Below are 27400 nucleotides of genomic sequence, written 5' to 3'. Positions count from 1 at the left end.
ACATAAAAATTATTTTTATAGTCCTATATTCTTAAGTTATTTTTATTCTTAGGTTCAACTGTTTCATCTCTACATTTTATGCAATCATTAGTGAGGAATGACTTTTTTAATGCATTGATTATTTATGTTCAAATTGTAGCTTAATGAATATGTACACCTTCATTTTAAAGTTATGTGTAATTAAACATCATTTCCTTAATTGAGCTGTCCTGAATTAACCAGCAATTGTCAGTTTTACCATGCTAGACACAATATTTCTTTATAATATTCAAAGGACTAAATAAATAATTCTATGTCATTTAACTTACATGTGTTTCAGGTTAATAAAATCAAAGAACTGGTCACAAAGACCTCCCTATATAGTTCATATTTGTTAAAAATTAACAGTTCTAAAAGTAGAAATGTATTTTTCTAAATATGTAGCTTAAAATTTGAACAACTCTTCAAAAACTGGATTTAACAATTTAACCACCCTTATTGAATAATATTCCAAGTTGGAGTAGTCTAGTAGTGGGCCCTGGAGTCAGACTGCCTCAGGGCTCAATTTCTATATCTACTACTTAACTATTTACATAAGCAAGCTACTTAAGCTCACCATACCTCACTTTCCTCACCTTTAAAATGGTAATTATACAACAGTACAAACCCACTTCGCAGGGTTTCTGAAACTGTTAAACTCTTAAAAGGCCTGAAATGGCTGATTTGTAAACATTCCATGTAATAAGTCTTTGAAATCCAAAACCTAAAATAAATGTATCTAAGATTTAAATGCCTAAAACAATTAAAAAAGCACATTTCTGTGAAAAGACCATCAATTTTATGAAAACGGTCTCAAACGTTATGTTGGGGAACATAAAATCACAGGTTTTCATCTGTGCCTTATACTGCGCATTTTTATTACAACAGAAACACTAAAGAATTCTGATGCATGTGTTGCACCACATCTCAAACAAGACTACTTTAACTACAAAAAACATACATGTTACTTCGACTATTAAGAAGAAATTTCAATTACTATAACTCATAAACATGAACTCCTAAGAAAACATAAAAGAATTCAAGAATGCTGTCAACTGACACCTAAAAAACACTCCTGAAAGACATTTCTCAACCCTGGACCTCTGTTTAATTTGTAAATAGAGTGGATTAAATTATTTCTCAAATTCTTTTTCAGCTCCATTAATTCTGTGTGAGTAATTAGGCACTTCTCTAAAGTGTGTCACAAATACACATTAAACGCTATTTTTAATAGCCTCAGAGTAACCGAATCTTTTAAATGCTTATAAGCAGAAAAGCACACTGTATTTTAATTATACTAAACTCTAAAACTTTAAGCAAACACTTGGGTTTTATCATAGACCAATACTAAAAACATAGTTTATATTTTTACAGTTTCCAACCCAACCCTAAACTGTAAGGTATTTTGCATCCTAGTTCCCCCTTTTAAGACTTCCACCCGCCTTGTAGCAACCCCTCATTCACACTAAACTCTGTAACTGAAAAAGTGTTAAAGACATCCTTCGCAAGAGTATGGCATTTTCACAAAGGGCAAGAAGCCTTCAAGGAGAATGTTTATAGATGGAATGCTCAGCACCAGAACAGATGAAGAAAATGGTCTCTGAGGCACGGGTTAGGGGTAGGGAGGAAGAGGAGAAGGAGGGAAAGAACGTACGCGACACACAAATTCAAGGCTGGTCCCTTCCTGGTTGCAAGGAGGATGCAAGAATGACTTGTGTTTAAATGAACAGTTTGGAAAGGTTTTGAAAAAAATTTTGAAAGAAAATTATTCAAATTCCACAAAGTAGTCCTTTGGAAAAATTAAGATACTATTTGTCTTTCTGCTCTGGTATTAATCAGTTATGCAGGTACCTTTTATACATTTTATGATATAAAGGCCCACATAAAGATATAAAACAAGCAACACAAAAAACAGTATTAATCAGTATCCTATTTTGAAGAACGAAATTTAAAATATTTATCCAATAACATCACCTTATCTTGCACCATTACTTAATAATTCATGAATTTATAAGTTCTTGGTAAGCTGTAAAGCCTGTTAATGTAGTGTTATTATTTTGCTCTTACCTCTTTATGCTAGTGGCTATCACAGATCCATAATGTCATAAAAGAGGCTGCAAGTTCCAAAAGAATTGCAGGTGAGCATTGAAACGCTTTTATTACAGGAGAATTTCATTTCAGAAAACATACTGCCTAAAGGTACATTTGAACCCTCCCAGACTTCTGCTCCTAGTCGGAGCATTTAGCTGTCTCCACGTGCTGGAGGGGGAGCATTCTGCACAAGGAGGAACACTGGGAGGAAAATTCAGCCCTACCGTGAGCTAAACTCTCCCAAGGACTTGCCTCCTAAAAAGTGGGATGAGATCACTCACCACTTCAAGCCACAGTGCTCACTCATTCTTCTCTTTGTGATGCTCAAGAAGCCAGATCACATAACCAAGATTTTTTAAGGAAGATTAATGTTCAGTCTTTTTGTTCTCTCTTTAAATTGTCATTTTATTAGCTTCAATTTAAAAATGGTAATAATTATTGTCAAATCCCCACCTTCACTTCTGAAGCTCCTGTATTTTTAACTTCCCCTTAGAATATTTCCAATTATGGATCAATCCAAATTCCAATCTTACTCAGATTCTTAAAACCAACTCCTTATTGTCCCACTCAAACTCAGAATCGGAAATCTTCATTGATTGCTATTTACGATATACTAGAAACAACTGCCAAGTCCTAGCTATACCTCTATCTCTCAAATCAGCAAAAACATTTTGACTGAGCAAAGAACCGTGGTAGACAAAGCCCACAGGAAATAAGAAAATAAGCATAAGACAATGTGTTCCTTTCCTTAAGGACTTTTCAATTCAATAAAAAAGGGAGCTAACTGATAACAGTAATAATTACATTGTACTGAGCTCTTACTATGTACCAAGCACTGTGCTGAACCATCTTCATGCATTATCTCAAAAAAACAAAAAACAAAACCCCCGTAAGATAGATACTATGATCTCCAAATTACAAAATTAAGACCTGTAGAGTTTGCAGTGTACAAGGTCACACAGCTAGTAAATGGTAGAGCTTGAACTCAAAAACAGCTCTGACTACAAAGCCCTTGCTAACCTTAAATAAACCGTACAAAACAATATAACTGCCAGAAGAAAGGTACAAACAAAAGAAGCAATCTTTCCCAAATTTATCTCTTCTGCTCCATTCCCACTGCCAACACCCTATTTCAGAATTTCTGCATAACAGGTGCTGAGAGGACTGCTTAAAAATCATCTAAGAAGGGCCTCCCTGGTGGCGCAGTGGTTAAGAATCTGCCTGGCACAGCTTCCCTGGTGGCGCAGTGGCTGGGAGTACGCCTGCCAACGCGGGGGACGCGGGTTCGAGCCCTGGTCCTGGGGGATCCCACATGCTGCAGGGCAGCTGGGCCAGTGCACCACAGCTGCTGAGCCTGCACTCTGGAGCCCGCGAGCCACAACTGCTGAGCCTGCGTACCAAGGCTGCTGAGGCCAGCACGCCTGGAGCCGGTGCTCCACAAGGGGACAGGCCGCCACAATGAGAGGCCCTTGCACCCCGGCGAGGAGCGGCCCCCAGCTCGCCGCAGCTAGGGAGGGCCCACGCGCAGCAACGAAGACCCAAAGCAGCCAAAAATAATAAGTAAATAAAATAAATTTAAGAAAAAGGAATCCGCCTGCCAATGCAGAGGACAGGGGTTCGTGCTCTGGTCCGGGAGGATCCCACATGCCGCGGATCAACTAAGCCTGTGCACCGCAACTACTGAGCCTGAGCCCTAGAGCCCGCGAGCCACAACTACTGAAGCCCGCGCGCCTAGAGGCCGTGCTCCACAACAAGAGAAGCCACCGCAATGAGAAGCCCACGCACCGCAACAAAGAGCAGCCCCCCGCTCGCCACAACTAGAGAAAGCCCACGCACAGCAACGAAGACCCAACGCAGCCAAAAATAAATAAAATTTTTTAAAAAAAGAATAAAGAGTTACCCTCACTAATACAAAGAAAGCAACGTGCATAGGTCTGAAAAGAAGTGCCCATGGTGTAACAGAAAGAACACAGGGCTTAAATACAAAAAAAAAAAAAAAAAACCTTAAATACAAATAGCAACTCTCACAACCCACCTACATGACATTAAAAGAGTAATTTAAATTCTCTGATTCTATTTTCTCACTTGTAGTATGAGGTAAAAATAGCTGTCACAGATTAAATAAGTTAAATAAAAAGCCTGACCAGCAGGTCCTCCTCTAGTGGATCTTTCCCTTCTGTGCTTAAAAGTAGAATTTCTGAACTTTTTTACAATAAGGCTGAGAAGTTCATTAGATTCAATATACACCCAATCCAAAGTCAATATTCCAACACAAAATTGGCAGGCAGGAAGAGATTGGCAGGAAAGGAAAGGAGAAAGATATTTTAGGCAAGACTAAGAAGCTAACTTCTCAACAGGAGCAAGTGTGCTATACTTACTGCAAACAGCATGCAAAAAAAAACAAGACCCATTTAATGAATGTTTTTTGGTAACAAATAGATACTGTGAATGTTTCTGCCCTTGCAGACAACTGGAGAAATAGTATTTTACATATTATGCACAAAATTCACGTAAGAAACATGAACTTCCCACTTATATTTTCTCCCACCCACTCAGCTCTTCCCCACTGCTCTCAAACAAGATCATCCTACCTGTACTAACAGCTAGAATGTGACGACAGGATGAATAATATAAGCTCCTCATCTGCTGACTCCAACAAAATATTTATCCTTACATTTTAAGATTGCTAAGAAGTTTAACTCAGAGAAATTCCTTAACTCATTCTAGATCTGAACATATCCAAGAGCTCTACAATAAGCCTATAATAACTCTGCTATTATAATCAATGAAAATAATTTACCAGTACAATATTTATTAGGGAAAAAAAGAGGAAAGACGTAAAAGGGAAAAGAAATTTCACAATGCAAAGCTCTGTAAACAAGCTACAACATAATAAAAATAAATAAGGAGTTCCTTTATATGGTTTGAATGTTGAAGAATTCTGAGGGAAAACATGCAAAAGATAATTTAGGATAATCTTAACTTTACAAGTATTACAACGTTTCAAAAACCGCTTTAAAAAAAAATTTTCCTCACCACTGGTAGCCCGTTTGAGTCTGTACCTTAGTTCTTAAGCAACCAGCTCTATCAATAAGAATCTCTGTCCCAAAATTTTATTCTACATTACTATTCCAATACAGATCACCCACCAAAAAAGTATGTAGACATGTTATCAATATGAAAGAAGTATTTTTTTCTAAATTCTTTTCAAAGGAGTTCTCTCTTTTATGATCTGGGCCGGTGATTCTTTATCTTACGTTGAAATAAAAGACTTTTGCTGGAGGATCTCTAATTTTAAATTTAGGGATTAAGCTTCATGTATCGAAACTCTTACAGCTTTTCTTACCTAAGACCACCAAATTTCATAGATGGCCACTTTTTCCAGTCACCGTTTGCCTAACTTACATTATGAAATGGAATGAGCAACTTGATTCCAGTTATAATTTTTCACTTATATTAAGTGGCTAACTGTGATTGATGAATGCATTCTCTAAAGCACAAAGGAATACACAAACTGTAGGTGCACAATTTGCATCTCGGATCGTACAGTATTCTGGAACATGAAACTCTCTATTAAGGCCTTATTTAGAGATGCTTATCACAGGCCCAATTTCAATGAGCTATCCTTTAAGTGCTAATAAAGTTGAAGGTGTAACTTTCCAGGATTGCATAATGGACAACAGGAAAGACCAAAATGCCTTCTGAAAACCAAAATAAACGGATCTCTAAAGGTGGAATTTCAGAGACTGACAGATGGTAAAAGGAAGTGAGAAGTATCCTAATCAGTTCCATTTAAACCATGAGTGTCCAGCTAACAACCTCTGCCGGTGAGATAAAACTAATGTAATAATGTAAGAGTAACCACTATATTAAAACAAAAATATCCTAAGCATAGACTGAACCCCTGTCCCCCACACCTCCTGCTCACTCAGTCTGTGTTTTAAATTCAAGGCTGCCCTATCTGAAAGAGGTCACTTAAGGATAGTTAACCTCAATGAAATACCCAGCACACTAATTCAAAAATAACCAAAACTATTGCCAAAGGGAAAAAATAAAGTGAGAAAGAGTTAACACCCTACTTAAGATGTTACCATGTTCTTTATTAGGGCAACAATTATCTACACTAACTTTACTGACAAGGCAATGATTACTAAAGCATAGAATATTAATTATGTAGCAATATTTTTCACTTTAACAAAACATACTTGAAAATCTTTGTTAGGCTGCCAAATCTAATTTTAAAACTCAACCTACACATAAAACTACTCACCAGCTGGACTAAGAAGGGAGGGGGAAAAAAAAATACTGGTTCAGGGAAATGAAATTGGATTAAGAAAAAAAACTTTAGTTGTCCATCAAAAAACTACATGGAAGTTTCAAGGCTAAACGAGGCTCGTGTTTCCTATATTACTATTATATTAACATATTAATAAATCGGTTGTTTCCCTATGCACGGCTGGGATTTTGGAAACTGCCACACTTGCATAAAGGTATGAGCATGAAGATTACAGAGAAATGTTAACAGAGAGCAAATAGCGAGGAGCAGACCACCCTTTAAGTAACAATAGTTTGCAGAATAGTAAAAACGGGGGGAAAAGGCTGTTAGTCCACTTCTCACAACAACCCCCCAAACAAAAAATGTGGAGTATTTGGGAAATGAGAGAAGTAATAATATATCAGCAAGGTATACACACGGACAAAAGAAAACACTTCCGATACTGCAACGTAAAGCAGTCACTCTACATTAAAATACTGGCAGTATTTTCTACGTAAGTATAAAATGTGCTGCAACTCTCTAAAATGCCTATTAACACAAAAGGAACGACCACTTTCACGCCATCCTGTATTTGAGTAAACTACACTACAGATCTATGATAAACAACTCCTTGAAAAGCAAGCACATCCCTTGACAACTCTATTACCTTCCTCGCGCCTTAAGATACCGTCACAGAATGAACGTATACAACTTAAATTAAGCCTCCTGGGTGCTTCCCTTCCTCCCTCTCCGTGGAACACAAATACATTTTTTTAGGTTCCCATAAACTGACACCCAGCACCAGTAACTCAGCCTATGTGAAAACTGTTTAATTTTGAAATTTCTAATAAGATGTGTTCAGGTTCGAAACGAAAAACTACCTTATAAGGGTATAAAAGACTGAAAGCAGGAAGCGGCTTTGACAAAACTAAGGAAGTTGCAGCGCGCTTGCTCACTGGGGGACTTTTTTGAGGCAAGAGAAGTAACACATGACATCTTTCTCTCAAATTAAACTGTGACTTGGTTGACCGGTAAGAACGTCGTGGGAGATGGAAAAGACCGGGGGTCGAAAAGCAAGAGGAGGCGGGTGGTCAAATGAAAGCCCCGCTCTAGGTTCCCATTTTCCGAGTCCGACTCTTCCCTTTCCCCACCCACACCCCGGGCAGAGTGTTGTCACAGCAATCTTGCAAAACCTACCAGGAGCGCGCCTCCTTCCTCGCTCCTCTGCCAGGCCAGTCCCCGCGCTCGATGCCCCGCGGTGCCCAAACCCACGGGCAGGAGGCGGCACGCGGGGAAAGGAGGGCCGGGCGCGCCGGGCTCCGCGACCACCCCAACGTGACCGCGGGCCCCGGGAAGGCGACCATCCCCGCAGCTCCGCGGGCGGCGCTGCCCACCGCGATGGGGGAAGGGCTGGGAGGGGTCGGGCGGAGGAGGCCGCTCCCCGGGGGCTTCTCGGCCCCTCGCACCCGCCCGGCTCCCAGAGGGTGAAGCGCGAGGGACGAGGAAGGCCGTAGCTCCGGGCCCCACCCCTCGCCAGCCGGCGGAGCCGGGGTGGACACAGCCGGCAGCGGCAACTCGCGGCACCGTTCATCTCCCGGCCTCCTGCCGGCCCCGCCATTTTCCTCCCTCCGCCTCAGTTTCCCCACCCCCGCCCATCAGCCCCCTTACCCCGTGCCACAGTCCACCACACAGGCCGGCAACCGTCCCGCCATCTTCCTCCTCGCCTGCTGCTGCCGCTGCCGCCGTCTGCTCCGTGCCGGTTGGGGCCAGGGATGGGCGGCGAGAGGTAGAGGCTATCTGACCATCCACGGCCAGGCCGCCCTCTCCGTCCGCGGGGTAGCCGGGAAGCCAAAGCAGTAGCGAGAGAGCAGCAGGTTCGGTCAGCGGCTACCACTTCCGCAACCCGGGCGGGCAGGCAGTCCCCGCCCTGCCCCGCCGCGGCCTCCTCCCCCTCTCTCTCCCCTCCTTCTCGCTCCTGCCCCCACCCTACAACTTCTTCCCCTCGCGCCGCCTTTCCCCGGGAAGCCAAGATGGCTGCCGGTGCCGACGCCCCGGCCAGGCCAGGCCCAGGCCGCGAGCGCTCCCCGTTCTGGCTCCGGGAGGGCGGGGCGAGAGAGCATGCGCAGTGAGGTGCGCCTCCGGCCGCCGCTCCGGTCCCGACGGTGAGGAAGTCCACTTCGGGTGTTCGTCCAGGTAGGGGCGGGGAAGTCGGCCCGAGCCTCCAAGTCTCCTTTTGAAGCTGGAAGGGGCTGATAGTTTCAGTTACTTCTGTGCTTGGTTGAGGGAGGGATGGGACCGCCTATCGCAGCCGCGAATATCTTTTCCGGTGCCCCGGGGAAAACGGCCTAATGGAAAACGTTGTCAGCGGTACACATCCTTTTTTTCTAACTTGAGGGGCTGCTTTTCCTCGTGGAAAAGAGCGATATCAGACCGAGGGTGAGCAGTCGGTGGAGGGTTGAACAAAGGCTTGCACCGTGGCTCCTCTGCCTTTGTGCGTTCTTTTTTTTTTCCGGTTACACTTGTGCGTTGTTACAGCCTCGCGTGTTGCAAGCGTTACAACACGGTTTAGATTGCAGGCCCTCCGGAGGGCAGGCCTGTGCCCACGAGGAAGGCACACCTCCCGAGAATATGGTCTACGTAACATACTCTACACAAATACACCTTTTTGTTTGTTTGTTTTGCGGTCCGCGGGCCCTCTCACTATTGTGGCCTCTCCCGCTGCGGAGCACAGGCTCCGGACGCGCAGGCTCAGCGACCATGGCTCACGGGCCTAGCCGCTCCGCGGCATGTGGGATCCTCCCGGACCGGGGCACGAACCCGTGTCCCCTGCATCGGCAGGCGGACTCTCAACCACTGCGCCACCAGGGAAGCCCCACAAATACACCTTTGACGGCTTTGGACGATGACAAAGATTTCCCTCTGGAGTAGTTTAAGATTCTACTGTTCTACTTTTGCAGGATGAAACCAAAGGTTAAGGACCAAAATTTTTAATTTAAAAAAAAAACAGCTAAAAACTGGAAAGCCTGGAACAGTGGTTTTCAGACTTCTCAAAGTGTGCATGAGAATTACGTGGAAGGCTTGTTAAAGCACAGAATGCTGGGCTGTGAATTCTCTTGATGATTTGGTGTGGAGGGGGCCCTGGTAATGTGCATTTCTACCGAGTTCCCAGGTGATGGTCTGGGACCCGCCCGCCCCCCAACCTGGGAAAACTATAAAGTGAATAGATTTTTTCTCCACCAGGCTTACCTTCTGATAAACCATGTGGATGGGCTTATATGTGACTGAAATAGAAATATTTTTCCTCAGAAAGGATGTCTAATTACTCCAGAAGATTTAGACCAGCCTGGGGGATGGGGTATAGGTTTTTCATTCATTGGGCAGATGAGGATTGCTCACCCACTCGATTATGACAGGGACTCTGCTGACCCTAAATATTCCGTAGGCATAAAATAGATAAGGTCTCTGTGCTGTAGAGTTTACTGTCCAGTGGGGAAACATACAAATTGTGTTAAAAGCAATAGAAGTCAGAAAGCAGGGGGCTCTGAGAAATGGAGGGGAGTGGGAGAATGGGAGGGAGGTAGCAGGTAGGGGAGGCTTCTCTGACAAAGTGGCATTTGAAAGCTGAGGGCTGGAGGATAGTAGGAAATAGAGGAGAGGGTGAGGAAGAAGGGGAGCCCTCCCGGAAGTGGGAACAGCAGGAGTCAAGGCCCTGAGGTGAGAAAGAGCTTGGCTTCTTCCACAAATTGAAAGAAGACGCAAGTGATCAAAGTGAAGTGAGCCAGGGAAGACAGAATGGGAGATGAAACCTGAGAGAGAAGGAAGAATCAAATGATGCAAGGATTTGTGGACTTATCTAAGTGTCTTAAAATTTAGCCTGAAAGTTATTTGGAAGCCATCAAAGAGACTTAAGCAAGGAAGTGTTCTGGCAGCTTTGCAGGGAATGGATCCCACAGAGTAAAGAGTGAAGTGAATGGTCATATATCATACGTGATGCTGGCATTCAGGGATAGAAACGTGTGAGAAGTAGCATCCAGATGGGATCGAATACGTGCAAAGGAGACTTACTAAGGGGCGTCATCATCATTACCATCAACTGGTGCCCAGCACATCCCCAGCTACTCACAGAAAATAAACAAATAATCCTCAGGGGAGGCTTTCCTCAGAGATTGTCTTACAAGAAGACAGACAGAAGTGATTCTTCGTTCAGATGCGTTGTTTTGTTTTTCCCTACATGTAGAAGATGCTATATGGGGATTCATTGCTGCCTTTTCCACCATCAGGTGTTTAAGGTCATTTGGGAGACCAGATGCCTAAAGATTGGCTCTGACAGAGGAGGGAGATGTGGCTTGGTTGCAGTAGAGCAAATGGTTGTTTCCAGCATCACAGATGGTCAGTCAGGACTAAAGGGATCTTACCTAAGGGGTCCCGAGGACAGAGGTTAGGAACTTGAACTCAGGGAAGTTCTCACGCTCAGGGAAACCCATAGTGGTAGATCCTCACAAGGGCTGTCCAAATGCTGGCCTTGGGTGGGTTGTCATGGAAGTAGTTACATCAGTGTTCAGAGACTAGAATGCTCCCACAGCCCAGGCAGGCAACATTATAAGTGAAGAGGGCTATGAGGAGGGTATGGCAACGCGGAGAGCCCACAGAAGACAGTAGAAAACTGTTGCTATGCGGGAATGTAGGCCTGGTGTTGCCAAAGCCTCCCTTTATTCAAGAAAAGTCAGAAATCTGTATTTGTATCTGTTGGTAACTAATTCTTTGAAGGCTGTATCTGACCTGTAGTCTGTCAGTTTTCAACGTTTGATTTGAGAGGCTGTTTAATGTTTACTTGTGTATTACATTCAAATATGAAGTTCATGTCAGCGCTAGGTGCTGTATCTCATTTCGTAGGCGTGAGGAACCCTGCCACAGCTTCTTTCACGTAGTCAGGACTGTCCTTCGTCTGTAAGGCTGTGACTGTTAGAAGCGTTTGGAAGCTTGCAGCACTTATGAGAAGTGTCATTTGTGGAGGTTCCTCATAACGTCTGCCCCAGCGCTTTGCTTGCTCAACACCCCTTCTACTTCCTCCTTCCTACGTGCCACGTTGTCAGCGTCTGTACTTTGGAGGCACATCTGTCCAAAGCATTTCTGACCACCGTGTTTGCATATGCACCCCCTGCTTCCTGCCCATCCTTCTCCAAATACAGAGAAGCAGAATATGTCTGAACTAGAAGCCCTCTTGGAGATGATCTTGTAAGATGTGGAAAGGAAAGCAGTGGTGGATGGGTGGGGTTTGTTTCACTGCCCTAAATCCATTACTCCCTGGTAGCACCCTAATTTCCCTTTTAGTTCAGGTCAACCAGGTGCTTTCTTCTTGTTAGTTTCCAAGCCCAGTTCCCAGCCTTTCAAGCATTTGTGTGTCTTACAGTATCCTTCCAATAAATCCCCTTCTGCCTAAGTTAGCAGCAATCAGTTCCCATTACTTGCATCAAATTTAAGAACCCTAAGTGATACAGAAGACCAGAAAGTTTAAGTGATTTTCCCATTATCTTAGGCAAACTAGGGAACGGAGTCCAGACCAAAACCCAGTTCTGACCCCTTTTCAGGGCTCTTTAGTTATAATGCCACAAGCATTGTTTAATTTTGACTGATACACTGGTTACCAGTTACCATGAGGTTTCCTAGGTCATTCCTGTCTTAAGGCCAGTTTAGCACATGTCTCTGAATCTTAAAATGTCCAAGAAATTCACATGTCACTCAATCTCCATTATTTTAAAGTGGGAAACATTATTATTTTTTTAAACATTATTATGTTTTTAAACATTATTATCTCAGCTTAGGTACTTGCTGCACGGGTGACTATTTGCAGGTTGGCAGACCAGTCAAATCTACAGAGAGCATTGATTAAAGCAGATAGATAAATGGTCAAGATAGATAAATGGTCAAGATGTCCATGCAGCCTAGTGGTCAGAGGGAATGATGGCTGTGAACTGTGGATTCTCCTTTCTCATGTTGTGTAATCTTAGATAACTTCGTATGTTGAGAGATCACTGAACTTGGAATCAAGAAACTTGAGTATGAGCTTTTTAAATTAATCTGTTTCTTCATCTATAAAAATGGCAGGAATACCTAACCCACAGGGTTGTTGTAAAGCTTAAATTTTTAAAAAAGCATATTACAAATTATAAAATGATTTTATGAACAGATCAAGAGGAATATGGTTGAATTATAAAGTAATGACTCTTTTACTTATTACTTATACAGATCTAAACATCCAAAAGTTGGTCCTCCTTTTCACAGAATTTATCTTGGGGCCTGTGTGCTTACTCTTTTAACGCTATCATCATGCAAAATATTTTTGGAAGGTTTCCTTTGAACTTGCCTTCAGAGCCTGTTGCACATTCCTTTAAATATCTTCATTGGTAACAAATCTTGGCCCTTTGTGGGTAGGTTTTATTTTTACAATTGGCTCAAAATTATTTTTTCAGAGCCAAGTCTAATGCATAAAATGGCCAATCAACTAGGGCTATGGTGGGTTGCTTTTTAAATTAATTGATTTGTTTATTTGTTTTTATTTTTGGCTGCATTGGGTCTTCGTTGCTGCGCACTGGCTTTCTCTAGTTGCGACGAGCGAGGGCTACGCTTCGTTGCGGTGTGCGGGCTTCTTATTGCGGTGGCTTCTCTTGTTGTGGAGCACGGGCTCCAGGTCCATGGGCTTCAGTAGTTGTGGCTCGCGGGCTCTAGAGCGCAGGCTCAGTAGTTGTGGTGCACGGGCTCACTTGCTCCACGGCATGTGGGAACTTCCCAGACCAGGGACTGAACCCGTGTCCCCTGCATTGGCAGGTGGATTCTTTTTTTTTTTTTAACATCTTTATTGGAGTGTAATTGCTTTACAATGGTGTGTTAGTTTCTGCTTTATAACAAAGTATATCAGTTATACATATACATATGTTCCCATATCTCTTCCCTCTTGCGTCTCCCTCACTCCCACCCTCCCTATCCCAGCCATCCAGGTGATCACAAAGCACCAAGCTGATCTCCTTGTGCTATACGGCTGCTTCCCACTAGCTATCTGTTTTACGTTTGGTAGTGTATATATGTCCATGACACTCCCTCACTTTGTCACAGCTTATCTTTCCCCTCCCCATGTCCTCAAATCCATTCTCTAGTAGGTCTGTGTCTTTATTCCCATTTTACCCCTAGGTTCTTCATGACATTTTTTTTTCTTATGTTCCATATATATGTGTTAGCATACGGTATTTGTCTTTCTCTTTCTGACTTACTTCACTCTGTATGACAGACTCTAGGTCCATCCACCACACTACAAATAACTCAATTTCATTTCTTTTTCTGGCTGAGTAATATTCCATTGTATATATGTGCCACGTGTTCTTTATCCATTCATCCGATGATGGACACTTAGGTTGTTTCCATCTCCTGGCTATTGTAAATAGAGCTGCAATGAACATTTTGGTACATGACTCTTTTTGAATTATGGTTTTCTCAGGGTATATGCCCAGTACTGGGATTGCTGGGTCATATGGTAGTTCTATTTGTAGTTTTTTAAGGAACCTCCATACTGTTCTCCATATTGGCTGTACCAATTCACATTCCCACCAGCAGTGCAAGAGTGTTCCTTTTCTCCATACCCTCTCCAGCATTTATCGTTTCTAGATTTTTTGATGATGGCCATTCTGACTGGTGTGAGATGATATCTCATTGTAGTTTTGATTTGCATTTCTCTAATGATTAATGATGTTGAGCATTCTTTCATGTGTTTGTTGGAAATCTGTATATCTTCTTTGGAGAAATGTCTATTTAGGTCTTCTGCCCATTTTTGGATTGGGTTGTTTGATTTTTTGTTATTGAGCTGCATGAGCTGCTTATAAATTTTGGAGATTAATCCTTTGTCAGTTGCTTCATTTGCAAATATTTTCTCCCATTCTGAGGGTTGTCTTTCCGTCTTGTTTATGGTTTCCTTTGCTGTACAAAAGCTTTGAAGTTTCATTAAGTCCCATTTGTTTATTTTTGTTTTTATTTCCATTTCTCTAGGAGGTGGGTCAAAAAGGATCTTGCTGTGATTTATGTCATAGAGTGTTCTGCCTATGTTTTCCTCTAAGAGTTTGGTAGTTTCTGGCCTTACATTTAGGTCTTTAATCCATTTTGAGCTTATTTGTGTGTATGTTGTTAGGGAGTGTTCTAATCTCATACTTTTACATGTACCTGTCCAGTTTTCTCAGCACCACTTATTGAAGAGGCTGTCCTTTCTCCACTGTACATTCCTGCCTCCTTTAACAAAGATAAGGTGACCATATGTGCGTGGGTTTGTCTCTGGGCTTTCCATCCTGTTCCATTGATCTATATTTTTGTTTTTGTGCCAGTATCATACTGTCTGGATTACTGTAGCTTTGTAGTATAGTCTGAAGTCAGGGAGCCTGATTCCTCCAGCTCCGGTTTTCTTTCTCAAGATTGCTTTGGCTATTCGGGGTCTTTTGTGTTTCCATACAAATTGTGCAATTTTTTGTTCTAGTTCTGTGAAAAATGCCAGTGGTAGTTTGATAGGGATTGCATTGGATCTGTAGATTGCTTTGGGTAGTAGAGTCATTTTCACAATGTTGATTCTCCCAATCCAAGAACATGGTATATCTCTCCATCTATTTGTATCATCTTTAATTCCTTTCATCAATGTCTTATAATTTTCTGCATACAGGTCTTTTGTCTCCTTAGGTAGGTTTATTCCTAGGTGTTTTATTCTTTTTGTTGCAGTGGTAAATGGGAGTGTTTTCTTGATTTCACTTTCAGGTTTTTCATCATTAGTGTATAGGAATGCCAGAGATTTCTGTGCATTAATTTTGTCTCCTGCTACTTTACCAAATTCATTGATTAGCTCTAGTAGTTTTCTGGTAGCATCTTTAGGATTCTCTATGTATAGTATCATCTGCAAACAGTGACAGCTTTACTTCTTTTCCAATTTGGATTCTTTTTATTTCCTTTCCTTCTCTGATTGCTGTGGCTGAAACTTCCAGAACTATGTTGAATAAGAGTGGTGAGAGTGGGCAACCTTGTCTTGTTCCTGATCTTAGTGGAAATGCTTTCAGTTTTTCACCATTGAGGATGATGTTGGCTGTGGGTTTGTCATATATGGCCTTTATTATGTTGAGGAAAGTTCCCTCTGTGCCTACTTTCTGCAAGGTTTTTATCATAAATGGGTGTTGAGTTTTGTCGAAAGCTTTCTCTGCATCTATTGAGATGATCATATGGTTTTTCTCCTTCAATTTCTTAATATGGTGTATCACATTGATTGATTTGTGTATATTGAAGAATCCTTGCATTCCAGGAATAAACCCTACTTGATCATGGTGTATGATCCTTTTAATGTGCTGTTGGATTCTGTTTTGTACTATTTTGTTGAGGATTTTTGCATCTATATTCATCAGTGACATTGGCCTGTAGTTTTCTTTCTTTGTGACATCCTTGTCTCGTTTTGGTATCAGGGTGATGGTGTCCTCGTAGAATGAGTTTCAGCGTGTTCCTCCCTCTGCTATACTTTGGAAGAGTTTGAGAAGGATAGGCGTTAGCTCTTCTCTAAATGTTTGATAGAATTCGCCTGTGAAGCCATCTGGTCCTGGGCTTTTGTTTGTTGGAAGATTTTTAATCACAGTTTCAATTTCAGTGCTTTTGATTGGTCTGTTCATATTTTCTATTTCTCCCTGATTCAGTCTTGGCACGTTGTGCATTTCTAAGAATTTGTCCATTTCTTCCAGGTTGTCCATTTTATCGGCATACAGTTGCTTGTAGTCATCTCTCATGATCCTTTGTATTTCTGCACTGTCAGTTGTTACTTCTCCTTTTTAATTTCTAATTCTATTGATTTGAGTCTTCTCCCTTTTTTTCTCGATGAGTCTGGCTAATGGTTTATCAATTTTGTTTATCTTCTCAAAGAACCAGCTTTTGGTTTTATTGATCTTTGCTATCGTTTCCTTCATTTCTTTTTCATTTATTTCTGATCTGATTTTTATGATTTCTTTCCTTCTGCTATCTTTGGGGTTTTTTTGTTCTACTTTCTCTAATTGCTTTAGGTGCAGGGTTAGGTTGTTTATTCGAGATGTTTCCTGTTTCTTAAGGTAGGATTGTATTGCTGTAAACTTCCCTCTTAGAACTGCTTTTGCTGCATCCCATAGGCTTAGGGTTGTCATGTCTCCATTGTCATTTGTTTCTAGGTAATTTTTATTTCCTCTTTGATTTCTTCCGTGATCACTTCGTTATTGAGTAGTGTATTGTTTAGCCTCCATGTGTTTGTATTTTTTACAGATCTTTCTTGTAATTGACATCTAGTCTCATAGCGTTGTGGTCGGAAAAGATACTTGATACGATTTCAATTTTCTTAAATTTACCAAGGCTTGATTTGTGACCCAAGATATGATCTATCCTGGAGAATGTTCCATGAGCACTTGAGAAAAATGTGTATTTTGTTGTTTTTCGATGGACTGTCCTATAAATATCAATTAAGCCCATCTTGTTGAATGTATCATTTAAAGCTTGTGTTTCCTTATTTATTTTCATTTTGGATGATCTGTCCATTGGTGAAAGTGGGGTGTTAAAGTCCCCAACTATGAATGTGTTACTGTCTATTTCCCATTTTATGGCTGTTAGTATTTGCCTGATGTATTGAGGTGCTCCTACGTTGGGTGCATAAATATTTACAATTGTTATATCATCTTCTTGGATCGATCCCTTGATCATTATGTTCTGTCCTTCTTTGTCTCTTCTAATAGTCTTTATTTTAAAGTCTGTTTTGTCTGATATGAGAATTGCTACTCCAGCTTTCTTTTGGTTTCCATTTGCATGGAATATCCTTTTCCATCCCCTTACTTTCAGTCTGTCTGTGTCTCGAGGTCTGAAGTGGGTCTCTTGTAGACAGCATATATATGGGTATTGTTTTTGTATCCATTCAGCCAGTCTGTGTCTTTTGGTGGGAGCATTTACTTCTATTGAGATGATCATATGGTTTTTCTCCTTCAATTTGTTAATGTGGTTTATCACATGGATTGATTTGCGTATATTGAAGAATCCTTGCATTCCTGGAATAAACCCCACTTGATCATGCTGCATGATCCTTTTAATGTGCTGTTGGATTCTGTTTGCTACTATTTTGTTGAGGATTTTTGCATCTATGTTCATCAGTGATATTGGCCTGTAGTTTTCTTTCTTTGTGACATCCTTGTCTGGTTTTGATATCACGGTGTTGGTGGCCTCATAGAATGAGTTGGGGAGTGTTCCTCCCTCTGCTATATTTTGGAACAGTTTGAGAAGGATAGGTGTTAGCTCTTCTCTAAATGTTTGATAGAATTCGCCTGTGAAGCCATCTGGTCCTGGGCTTTTGTTTGTTGGAAGATTTTTAATCACAGTTTCAATTTCAGTGCTTGTGATTGGTCTGTTTGTATTTTCTATTTCTTCCTGATTCAATCTTGGCAGGTTGTGCATTTCTAAGAATTTGTCCATTTCTTCCAGGTTGTCCATTTTATTGGCATAGAGTTGCTTGTAGTCATCTCTCATGATCCTTTGTATTTCTGCACTGTCAGTTGTTACTTCTCCTTTTTAATTTCTAATTCTGTTGATTTGAGTTTTTTCCGTTTTTTCTTGATGAGTCTGGCTAATGGTTTATCAATTTTGTTTATCTTCTCAAAGAACCAGCTTTTGGTTTTATTGATCTTTGCTATCGTTTCCTTCATTTCTTTTTCATTTATTTCTGATCTGATTTTTATGATTTCTTTCCTTCTGCTATCTTTGGGGTTTTTTTGTTCTTCTTTCTCTAATTGCTTTAGGTGCAAGGTTAGGTTGTTTATTCGAGATGTTTCCTGTTTCTTAAGGTAGGATTGTATTGCTATAAACTTCCCTCTTAGAACTGCTTTTCCTGCATCCCATAGGTTTTAGGTCGTCGTGTCTCCATTGTCATTTGTTTCTAGGTATTTTTTTATTTCCTCTTTGATTTCTTCCGTGATCACTTCGTTATTGAGTAGTGTATTGTTTAGCCTCCATGTGTTTGTATTTTTTACAGATCTTTCCTTGTAATTGATATCTAGTCTCATAGTGTTGTGGTCGGAAAAGATACTTGATACGATTTCAATTTTCTTAAATTTACCAAGGCTTGATTTGTGACCCAAGATATGATCTATCCTGGAGAATGTTCCATGAGCACTTGAGAAAAATGTGTATTTTGTTGTTTTTCGATGGACTGTACTATAAATATCAATTAAGCCCATCTTGTTGAATGTATCATTTAAAGCTATGTTTTCTTATTTACTTTCATTTTGGATGATCTGTCCATGGGTGAAAGTGGGGTGTTAAAGTCCCCTACTATGAATGTGTTACTGTCGATTTCCCATTTTATGGCTGTTAGTATTTGCCTGATGTGCTGAGGTGCTCCTATGTTGGATGCATAAATATTTACAATTGTTATATCTTCTTCTTGGATCGATCCCTTGATCATTATGTAGTGTCCTTCTTTGTCTCTTCTAATAGTCTTTATTTTAAAGTCTATTTTGTCTGATATGAGAATTGCTACTCCAGCTTTCTTTTGGTTTCCATTTGCATGGAATATCTTTTTCCATCCCCTTACTTTCAGTCTGTGTGGGTCTCTTGTAGACAACATATATATGGGTCTTATTTTTGTATCCATTCAGCCAATCTGTGTCTTTTGGTGGGAGCATTTAGTCCATTTACATTTAAGGTAATTATTGATATGTATGTTTCCTATTCCCATTTTCTTAATTGTTTTGGGTTCGTTATTGTAGGTCTTTTCCTTCTCTTGTGTTTCTTGCCTAGAGAAGTTCCTTTAGCATTTGTTGTTAAGCTGGTTTGGTGGTGCTGAACTCTCTCAGCTTTTGCTTTTCTGTAAAGGTTTTAATTTCTCCATCAAATCTGAATGAGATCCTTGCTGGGTAGAGTAATCTTGGTTGCAGGTTTTTCTCCTTCATCACGTTAAATATGTCCTGCCACTCCCTTCTGGCTTGCAGAATTTCTGCTGAAAGATCAGCTGTTAACTTTATGGGGATTCCCTTGTGTGTTATTTGTTGTTTTTCCCTTGCTGCTTTTAATATGTTTTCTTTGTATTTAATTTTTGATAGTTTGATTAATGTGTTTCTCCTTGGATTTATCCTGTATGGGAGTCTCTGTGCTTCCCGGACTTGGTTAGCTATTTCCTTTCCCATGTTAGGAAAGTTTTCAACTATAATCTCTTCAAATATTTTCTCAGTCCCTTTCTTTTTCTCTTCTTCTTCTGGAACCCCTATAATTTGAGTGTTGGTGCATTTAATGTTGTCCAAGAGGTATCTGACACTGTCCTCAGTTCTTTTCATTCTTTTTTCTTTATTCTGCTCTGTGGTAGTTATTTCCACTATTTTATCTTCCAGGTCACTTTTCCGTTCTTCTGCCTCAGTTATTCTGCTATTGATCCCATCTAGAGTATTTTTCATTTCACTTATTGTGTTGTTCATCGTTGCTTGTTTCATCTTTAGTTCTTCTAGGTCCTTTTTAAATGTTTCTTGCATTTTGTCTATTCTATTTCTAAGATTTTGGATCATCTTTACTATCATTATTCTGAATCCTTTTTCAGGCAGACTGCCTATTTCTTCTTCATTTGTCACGTCTGGTGGGTTTTTATCTTGCTCCTTCATCTGCTGTGTGGTTTTCTGTCTTCTCATTTTGCTTATCGTACTGTGTTTGAGGTCTCCTTTTTGCAGGCTGCTGGTTCGTAGTTCCCGTTGTTTTTGGTGTCTGTCCCCAGTGGCTAAAGTTGGTTCAGTGGGTTGTGTAGGCTTCCTGGTGAAGGGGACTAGTGCCTGTGTTCTGGTGGATGAGGCTGGGTCTTGTCTTTCTGGTGGGCAGGTCCATGTCTGGTGGTGTGTTTTGGGGTGTCTGTGGACTTATTATGATTTTAGGCAGCCTCTCTGCTAATGGATGGGGCTGTGTTCCTGACTTGCTAGTTGTTTGGCATAGGGTGTTCAACACTATAGCTTGCTGGTCGTTGAGTGAAGTTGCGTATTGGTGTTGAGATGGAGATCTCTGGGTGATTTTTGCCGTTTGATATTATGTGCAGCTGGGAGGTCTCTTGTGGACCAGTTGGCTGGTGGACCAGAGCCTGAAGTTGGCTCTCCCACCTCAAGGGGACAGCACTGACTCCTGGCTGGAGCACCAAGAGCCTTTCATCCACACGGCTCAGAATAAAAGGGAGGAAAAGTAGAAAGAAAGAGAGAGAGAGAGAGGGAGGGAGGGAGGGAGGGAAGGGGAGAGAGAGAGAGAGAGACAGAGACAGAGAGACAGAGAGGGAGAGAGAGAGAAAGAAAAAGAAAGAAAGAAAGAACAAAAGAAAAGAAGGAAGAAAGAAAGGAAGAAAGAAAGGGGATAAAATGAAATAAAGTAAAATAAAGTTATTAAATAAAAAATAATTATTAAGAAAAAGAATGTTTTTAAATAAGAAAAAAAAAAACCGGACAGATAGAACCCTAGGACACATGGTGAAAGCAAAGCTATACAGACAAGATCTCACACAGAAGCATACACATAGACACTCACAAAAAAGAGGAAAAGGGGAAAAAATCATAAATCTTGCTCTCAAAGTCTGCCTCCTCAATTTGGGATAATTCATTGTCTATTCAGGTATTCCACAGATGCAGGGTACATCAAGTTGATTGTGGAGCTTTAATCCGCTGCTCCTGAGGCTGCTGGGAGAGATTTCCCTTTCTCTTCTTTGTTCGCACAGCTCCCAGGGGCTCAGCTTTGGATTTGGCCCCGCCTCTGCGTGTAGGTCGCCGGAGGGCGTCTGTTCTTCGCTCAGACAGGACGGGGTTGAAGGAGCAGCTGTCTCGGGGGCTCCGGCTCACTCAGGCCCAGGGGAGGGAGGGGTGCGGAAGCAGGGGGAGCCTGCGGCGGCAGAGGCCGACGGGACGTTGCACCAGCCTGAGGCGCGCCGTGCATTCTCCGGGGGAAGTTGTCCCTGGATCCCGGAACCCTGGCAGTGGCGGGCTGCCCAGGCTCCCCAGAAGGGGTATGTGGAGAGTGACCTGTGCTCGCACGCAGGCTTCTTGGTGGCGGCAGCAGCAGCCTTAGCATCTCCTGCCCGTCTCTGGGATCCGTGCTTTTAGCCGGGGCTCGCGCCCGTCTCTGGAGCTCCTTTAAGCAGCGCTCTTAATGCCCTCTCCTCGTGCACCAGGAAACAAAAGAGGGAAGAAAAAGTCTCTTGTGTCTTCGGCAGCTCCAGTCCTTTTCCCAGACTCCCTCCCCGCTAGTCGTGGTGCACTAACCCCCTGCAGGCTGTGTTCACGCCGCCAACCCCAGTCCTCTCCCGGCGCTCTGACCGAAGCCCGAGCTTCAGCTCCCAGCCCCGCCTGCCCCGGCGGGTGAGCAGACTAGCCTCTCGGGCTGGTGAGTGCCGGTCGGCCCTGATCCTCTGTGAGGGAATCTCTCCGCTTTGCCCTCCGCACCCCTGTTGCTGTGCCTTCCTCTGCGGCTCCGAAGCTCCCCACCTCCGCCACCCGCAGTCTCCGCCCGCGAAGGGGCTCCTAGTGTGTGGAAACCTTTCCTCCTTCACAGCTCCCTCCCACTGGTGCAGGTCCCGTCCCTATTCTTTTGTCTTTGTTTATTCTTTTTTCTTTTGCCCTACCCAGGTACGTGGTGGTGGTGGGGGGGGGGGGGGTTCTTGCCTTTTGGGAGGTCTGAGGTCTTCTGCCAGCGTTCAGTGGGTGTTCTGTAGGAGTTGTTCCACGTGTAGATGTATTTCTGGTGTATCTGTGGGGAGGAAGGTGATCTCCGCGTCTTACTCTTCTGCCATCTTCCCCCTCCTTGGCAGGTGGATTCTTAACCACTGCGCCACCAGGGAAGCCCAGGGCTATGGTTTTTGATCAAAAGTTTTGTGTGACTATAAAGTATTAAAACTGGGTTTTGAGATGACTTCCTGACCATGTTTCTAAAAAGTAGTTCTAGAAGGATTTTATTGAATGGTCACATCCCTGGGATAAAAATATTATACTCATGGGGACTTCCCTGGTGGTCCAGTGGTTAAGACTCTGTGCTTCTACTGCAGGGGGCATGGGTTGGATCCCTGGTCAGGGAACTAGGACCCCACATGCCTTGCTGCGTGGCCAGAACAAAACAAAAACAAAAAAAATTAGATTCATTATGTGTTTAATTTCAATTGAATGTATATTTCATATAATGATGATATTCGTACAGTGTTTGAAATGAGGTGAGGGTCTGTGGGATATCACCCTAGTCCCCCACCACCACCACCTGAAATGATGAATAGTTTATTTAAAATATAACTCTCAGTGTGAAAGAAAATAAAAGTTAGACTCCCCACACACATACCCTATTACATATAAAAACAAAGTCCAGATGGACTACAAGTCCTCAGTGTAGAATAAAATGCAAACTCCTCGTTGGCCTGCCAAGCCTGCCAGTACCTGCCTCCCTCTCCAGCATGTCTCCTCAACCTGAGGCATGAGCCACATCAGCCATCCTGCCCTTCACACATCCCAAGGCCATTCCCACCTGCCTCTTCTCCCTGGACTTCTCCCCAGAGCAATAGTTATTCCTGAGTCAGTTTGAATCCCATCTCCTCAGAGAAGCTTTTCCTGACCACTCATTCTGAAATAGCCCACCTCACTCTACCGTGTCACCATGTTTTAATTCTCTGGTGAAATGCCTCGCTTTTTTATTGGTTCATTGTATTATTGTCTGTCTTTCCTAACTGGAAGGCATCCCCACTAGAATTTGAAGAAGACCTGGCACATAATAAGTGGTCAACAAATAGTTGACTGAATGAGTCGAATAATAAAAACAAAACTATAACAAACAATAAATGCTGGAGAGGGTGTGGAGAAAGGGGAACCCTCATACACTGTTGGTGGGAATGTAAGTTGATACAACCACTATGGAGAACAGTATGGAGGTTCCTTAAAAAGCTAAAAATAGAACTACCATACGACCCAGCAATCCCACTACTGGGCATATACCCTGAGAAAACCATAATTCAAAAAGAGTCATGTACCAAAATGTTCATTGCAGCTCTATTTACAATAGCCCGGAGATGGAAACAACCTAAGTGTCCATCATCGGATGAATGGATAAAGAAGTTGTGGCACATATATACAATGGAATATTACTCAGCAGAAAAAGAAACAAAATTGAGCTATTTGTAATGAGGTGGATGGACCTAGAGTCTGTCATACAGAGTGAAGTAAGTCAGAAAGAGAAAGACAAATACCGTATGCTAACATGCATATATGGACTCTAAAACAAAAAATGGTCATGAAGAACCTAGGGGTAAGACAGGAATAAAGACACAGACCTACTAGAGAATGGACTTGGGGATATGGGGAGGGGGAAGGGTAAGCTGTGACAAAGTGAGAGTGACATGGACATATATACACTACCAAACGTAAAATAGATAGCTAGTGGGAAGCAGCCGTGTAGCACAGGGAGATCAGCTCCGTGCTTTGTGACCACCTAAAGGGGTGGGAGAGAGGGAGATGCAAGAGATATGGGAACATATGTATATGTATAACTGATTCACTTTGTTATAAAGCAAAAACTAACACACCATTGTAAAGCAATTATATTCCAATAAAGATGTAAAAAAATAAAATAAAATAAAGGGAATAATTAGATGGCAGAAAAAAAAGATGTGGCACATATATACAATGGAATATTACTCAGCCATAAAAAGAAACGAGATTGAGTTATTTGTAGTGAGGTGGATGGACCTAGAGTCTGTCATACAGAGTGAAGTAAGTCAGAAAGAGAAAAACAAATACCGTATGCTAACACATATATGTGGACTCTAAAACAAAAAATGGTCATGAAGAACCTAGGGGCAAGATGGGAATAAGATGCAGACCTACTACAGAATGGACTTGAGGACACGGGGAGGGGGAAGAGTAAGCTGGGACAAAGTAAGAGAGTGGTAGTGTATATATGGACATATAAACACTACCACATGTAAAATAGATAGCTAGTGGCAAGCAGCCGGAGATCAGCTCAGTGCTTGGTGACCAGATAGAAGGGTGGGAGGGAGGGAGACACTAGAGGGAAGAGATATGAGGATATTTGTATATGTGTAACTTTGTTATAAAGCAGGAACTAACACAGCATTGTAAAGCAATTAAACTCCAATAAAAATGTTTAAAAAAAAACCCAACACAGCCAAAATAAATAAATTTATTTTTTTAAAAAAACTATAAGTATATTAGAAAATAAGAAAAAAATTCAGGAAAATATTTGTATTAGCTCAAGGTGGGAGAGACTTAAGTAAAAGTAGAAACCCATCGCCATTCATGGAAAGATTTGGTTACATAAACAAATTTCCAATGGCTAGAGATTTTTTTAGAATTTAGAGATTAGAAGAAAATGGTTACATCACATATGACAGAGATTAACATCTCTCATAGTTAAAATGATAAGAAAAAGGCAAACAGTCCAACAGAAACATTGGCAAAGGGTATTAACACAAACTCCCTACAGAAGAAATTTAAGTGGGCAATTAACATAGGAAAAGAGGCTTTTCATTCCTGGTAATAAGGGAACCACAAATTAAACAATGACAGATATCATTTTTCACCCATGATTCATAACATTTAAAAGGAGAAAAAAATATCCAGCGCTGAGAAGTGTATAGGAAAATGGATATGCAACTGAACGCTGTTCCTGAGAATGAATTGTCACAGCCTCCTACAAAGTTAACCATCAGCATCTATTAAAACTTAAAATTTGTTGACATTAGTCCTAGGAATCCCATTTGGTGAATCCTAAAAAAATAAAAGTACTGATGTTGGAGGGAGAGAAGATTATGATCGTGAAGAAATATTCTAAAATGTGAAGATTTAGAAACATAGCCTTCAGTTCAGGTGCCTCTGCGACCAGGTTAAATCTGAGGTTTCTTTTAAGTCAGAAGAAGAGCCTGGATATTGAGGGCCTTCACAGTCTCTTCCATGTGTCCGTCTTAACCTGCAGGAACGTGGAGCAGAGACTGATATTTGTATCTTCTCCTTAATAACAGTACCTGGATTTTACTCTGGTGCCTGTGTGCCCAGCCAAAAGGCTACATTTCTCCACCTCATGTGAAGCTAGGTGTGGCTGTATGACAAAGTTATGGCCAATGAGATCTAAGTGGAAGTATCTGAGTGGGAATTCTGGGAAATATCTTTAAAGAAGGGCTGACTTACGAGAGGCTGACCATTTTGTTTTTGCCCTCCACTTTTTTTACTGCCTGAAACACAGATCAAGTGACTAGAGCTCCTTAGCCATTAGGGATGATTAACTGACCTTGAAACTAGAATCCACGTCCCAAGGAAGGTGGAGGAGAAAAATAGGGGGAGCTCAGGTCCCTTGTGACTCCGAAATACCATGTAAGCTGTGGACCACACACTTCCAGACTTATTTTACATGTGAGAAAAAGAAACCCTTAGGGTTTAAGCCACTGTAATTTGGCATTTTGGGTTATATGCAGCTGAAGTTAATTCGAATTGATAATACCATGACATAATGTTAAATGCAAAAAGTTGCTAAGTAATATCAGGAGGATATAAACTCAAATGCTTACAGATGTTAGGCCAGTAATATCAAAAGGTGGATTAGTGGAGGTATGAATAATAGGGAATGGAAAGGACCATGTTAAATTGGAAGGCCTGTGCAACATCAATAATATTCTTACTGTGTAGGTATGTGAGTCCAGGTCATTCATGTTAAATTTCCTTAACGTTTTGCCAACAAAATGTTTTCCCCAACTGTGGGCCGTCGATTTGTGTGACCTTTGATTTGTAGTGTGATCTAATATTTGGAAAACTATGGGAAAAAAAAGGAGTAGTAAGGGAGGTGGAAAGGATGGAAGGGTGGGCCCTATATACATATATGTTTCTATGTGGTATAAACATAGAAACTACATGGAAGGTTGCACACGAAGCAATGGAGACCTAAGAGAGATGAGACTGAAGGAAAGAGATTAATTTTTTCATTATAACTTTTGTTATAACTCTGTATTTTCTGTCTCATTACAATGAATATACATTAATTTTGTAATTTAAAAAAAATCTAATAAGGTAGGAGGAAAATTGCTGAGAAGTTACCCAGATTGGAAATCCAATGCAAATGTCACAACATAGTCATAGAAAACTTTTAGGATGATTCAGTCTGAGCAAATTCAGTGTGTCTTAGGAGCAGGTCATTAAGTATTAACACCTAAAATTAGAAAATACAAATTTGAGAGAGAAAACACAAACACATTGTAGGTAGCAGTGACTTTTGTTAGGTGTCAGTGAACAGGAAGTCATGTAAACATATGCGTCAGTTGGAGAAAAAAGTGTTTCAGGAAATGGAACCATGATTATTTTTTAAGTAAAAGATAAAAAGAAATGCATTCTGAGTTCTTTGAAGTTACAGTGTGACCCAGTGTGTAATTACATTTAGTTTAACATACCATGTTGGTTTTTATTAAAACTGGTTTTGGTTTTAAAGCAGCCCAGATTTTTTTTTTTTTTTTTTTTTTTTTTTTGCGGTACGCTGGCCTCTCACTGTTGTGGCCTCTCCCGTTGCAGAGCACAGGCTCCGGACGCACAGGCTCAGCGGCCATGGCTCACGGGCCCAGCCGCTCCGCGGCATGTGGGATCTTCCCGGACCGGGGCACGAACCCGTGTCCCTTGCATCGGCAGGCGGACTCTCAACCACTGCGCCACCAGGGAAGCCCCAGATTTTTAAATAGTCATTACTTTTTCCTACTTCTGTCTCAGGCATTGCCATCTCTTTAAACCACATATCTGACGAATGTTTAGGCTTCTCCTCTCCATCTAAAACTGTGCATTTGGTTCCAATTTGATGAGAAGAAACTGAATTATGAATACATTTTTTTTTCTGACACATCTATTTTCATCCTTTGGTAAATCTGACAACCTGTGACAGTTCTCACATTTCTGGAACTCATCTCCCAATTACAGAAGAAGCTAATAATGATAATATGATAAATAATAATGAGTAAGCCAACCCAATAAATTATTTGGCTGTTTG

General features: G+C 41.6%; 1 protein-coding gene across 1 annotated transcript in view; it reads right to left on the bottom strand.

Annotated features, from left to right (window-relative positions):
- ACTR3 (actin related protein 3) overlaps positions 1-8299 on the bottom strand; it is a 57583-nt gene extending 49284 nt beyond the window's left edge. Inside the window, exon 1 of the mRNA XM_060153008.1 lies at positions 8033-8299. Coding sequence (XP_060008991.1) covers positions 8033-8076 — 44 coding nt within the window. The 5' untranslated portion in view covers positions 8077-8299. The remainder of the gene's footprint in view (positions 1-8032) is intronic.
- Between the last annotated feature and the right edge of the window lie 19101 nt (positions 8300-27400).

The sequence above is a fragment of the Lagenorhynchus albirostris genome, chromosome 6 (assembly GCF_949774975.1).
Source record: "Lagenorhynchus albirostris chromosome 6, mLagAlb1.1, whole genome shotgun sequence".
In the NCBI taxonomy this organism is placed as follows: domain Eukaryota; kingdom Metazoa; phylum Chordata; class Mammalia; order Artiodactyla; family Delphinidae; genus Lagenorhynchus; species Lagenorhynchus albirostris.
Note: the sequence above shows the minus strand (reverse complement) of the source record. Positions and strands in the feature narration are given on the sequence as shown.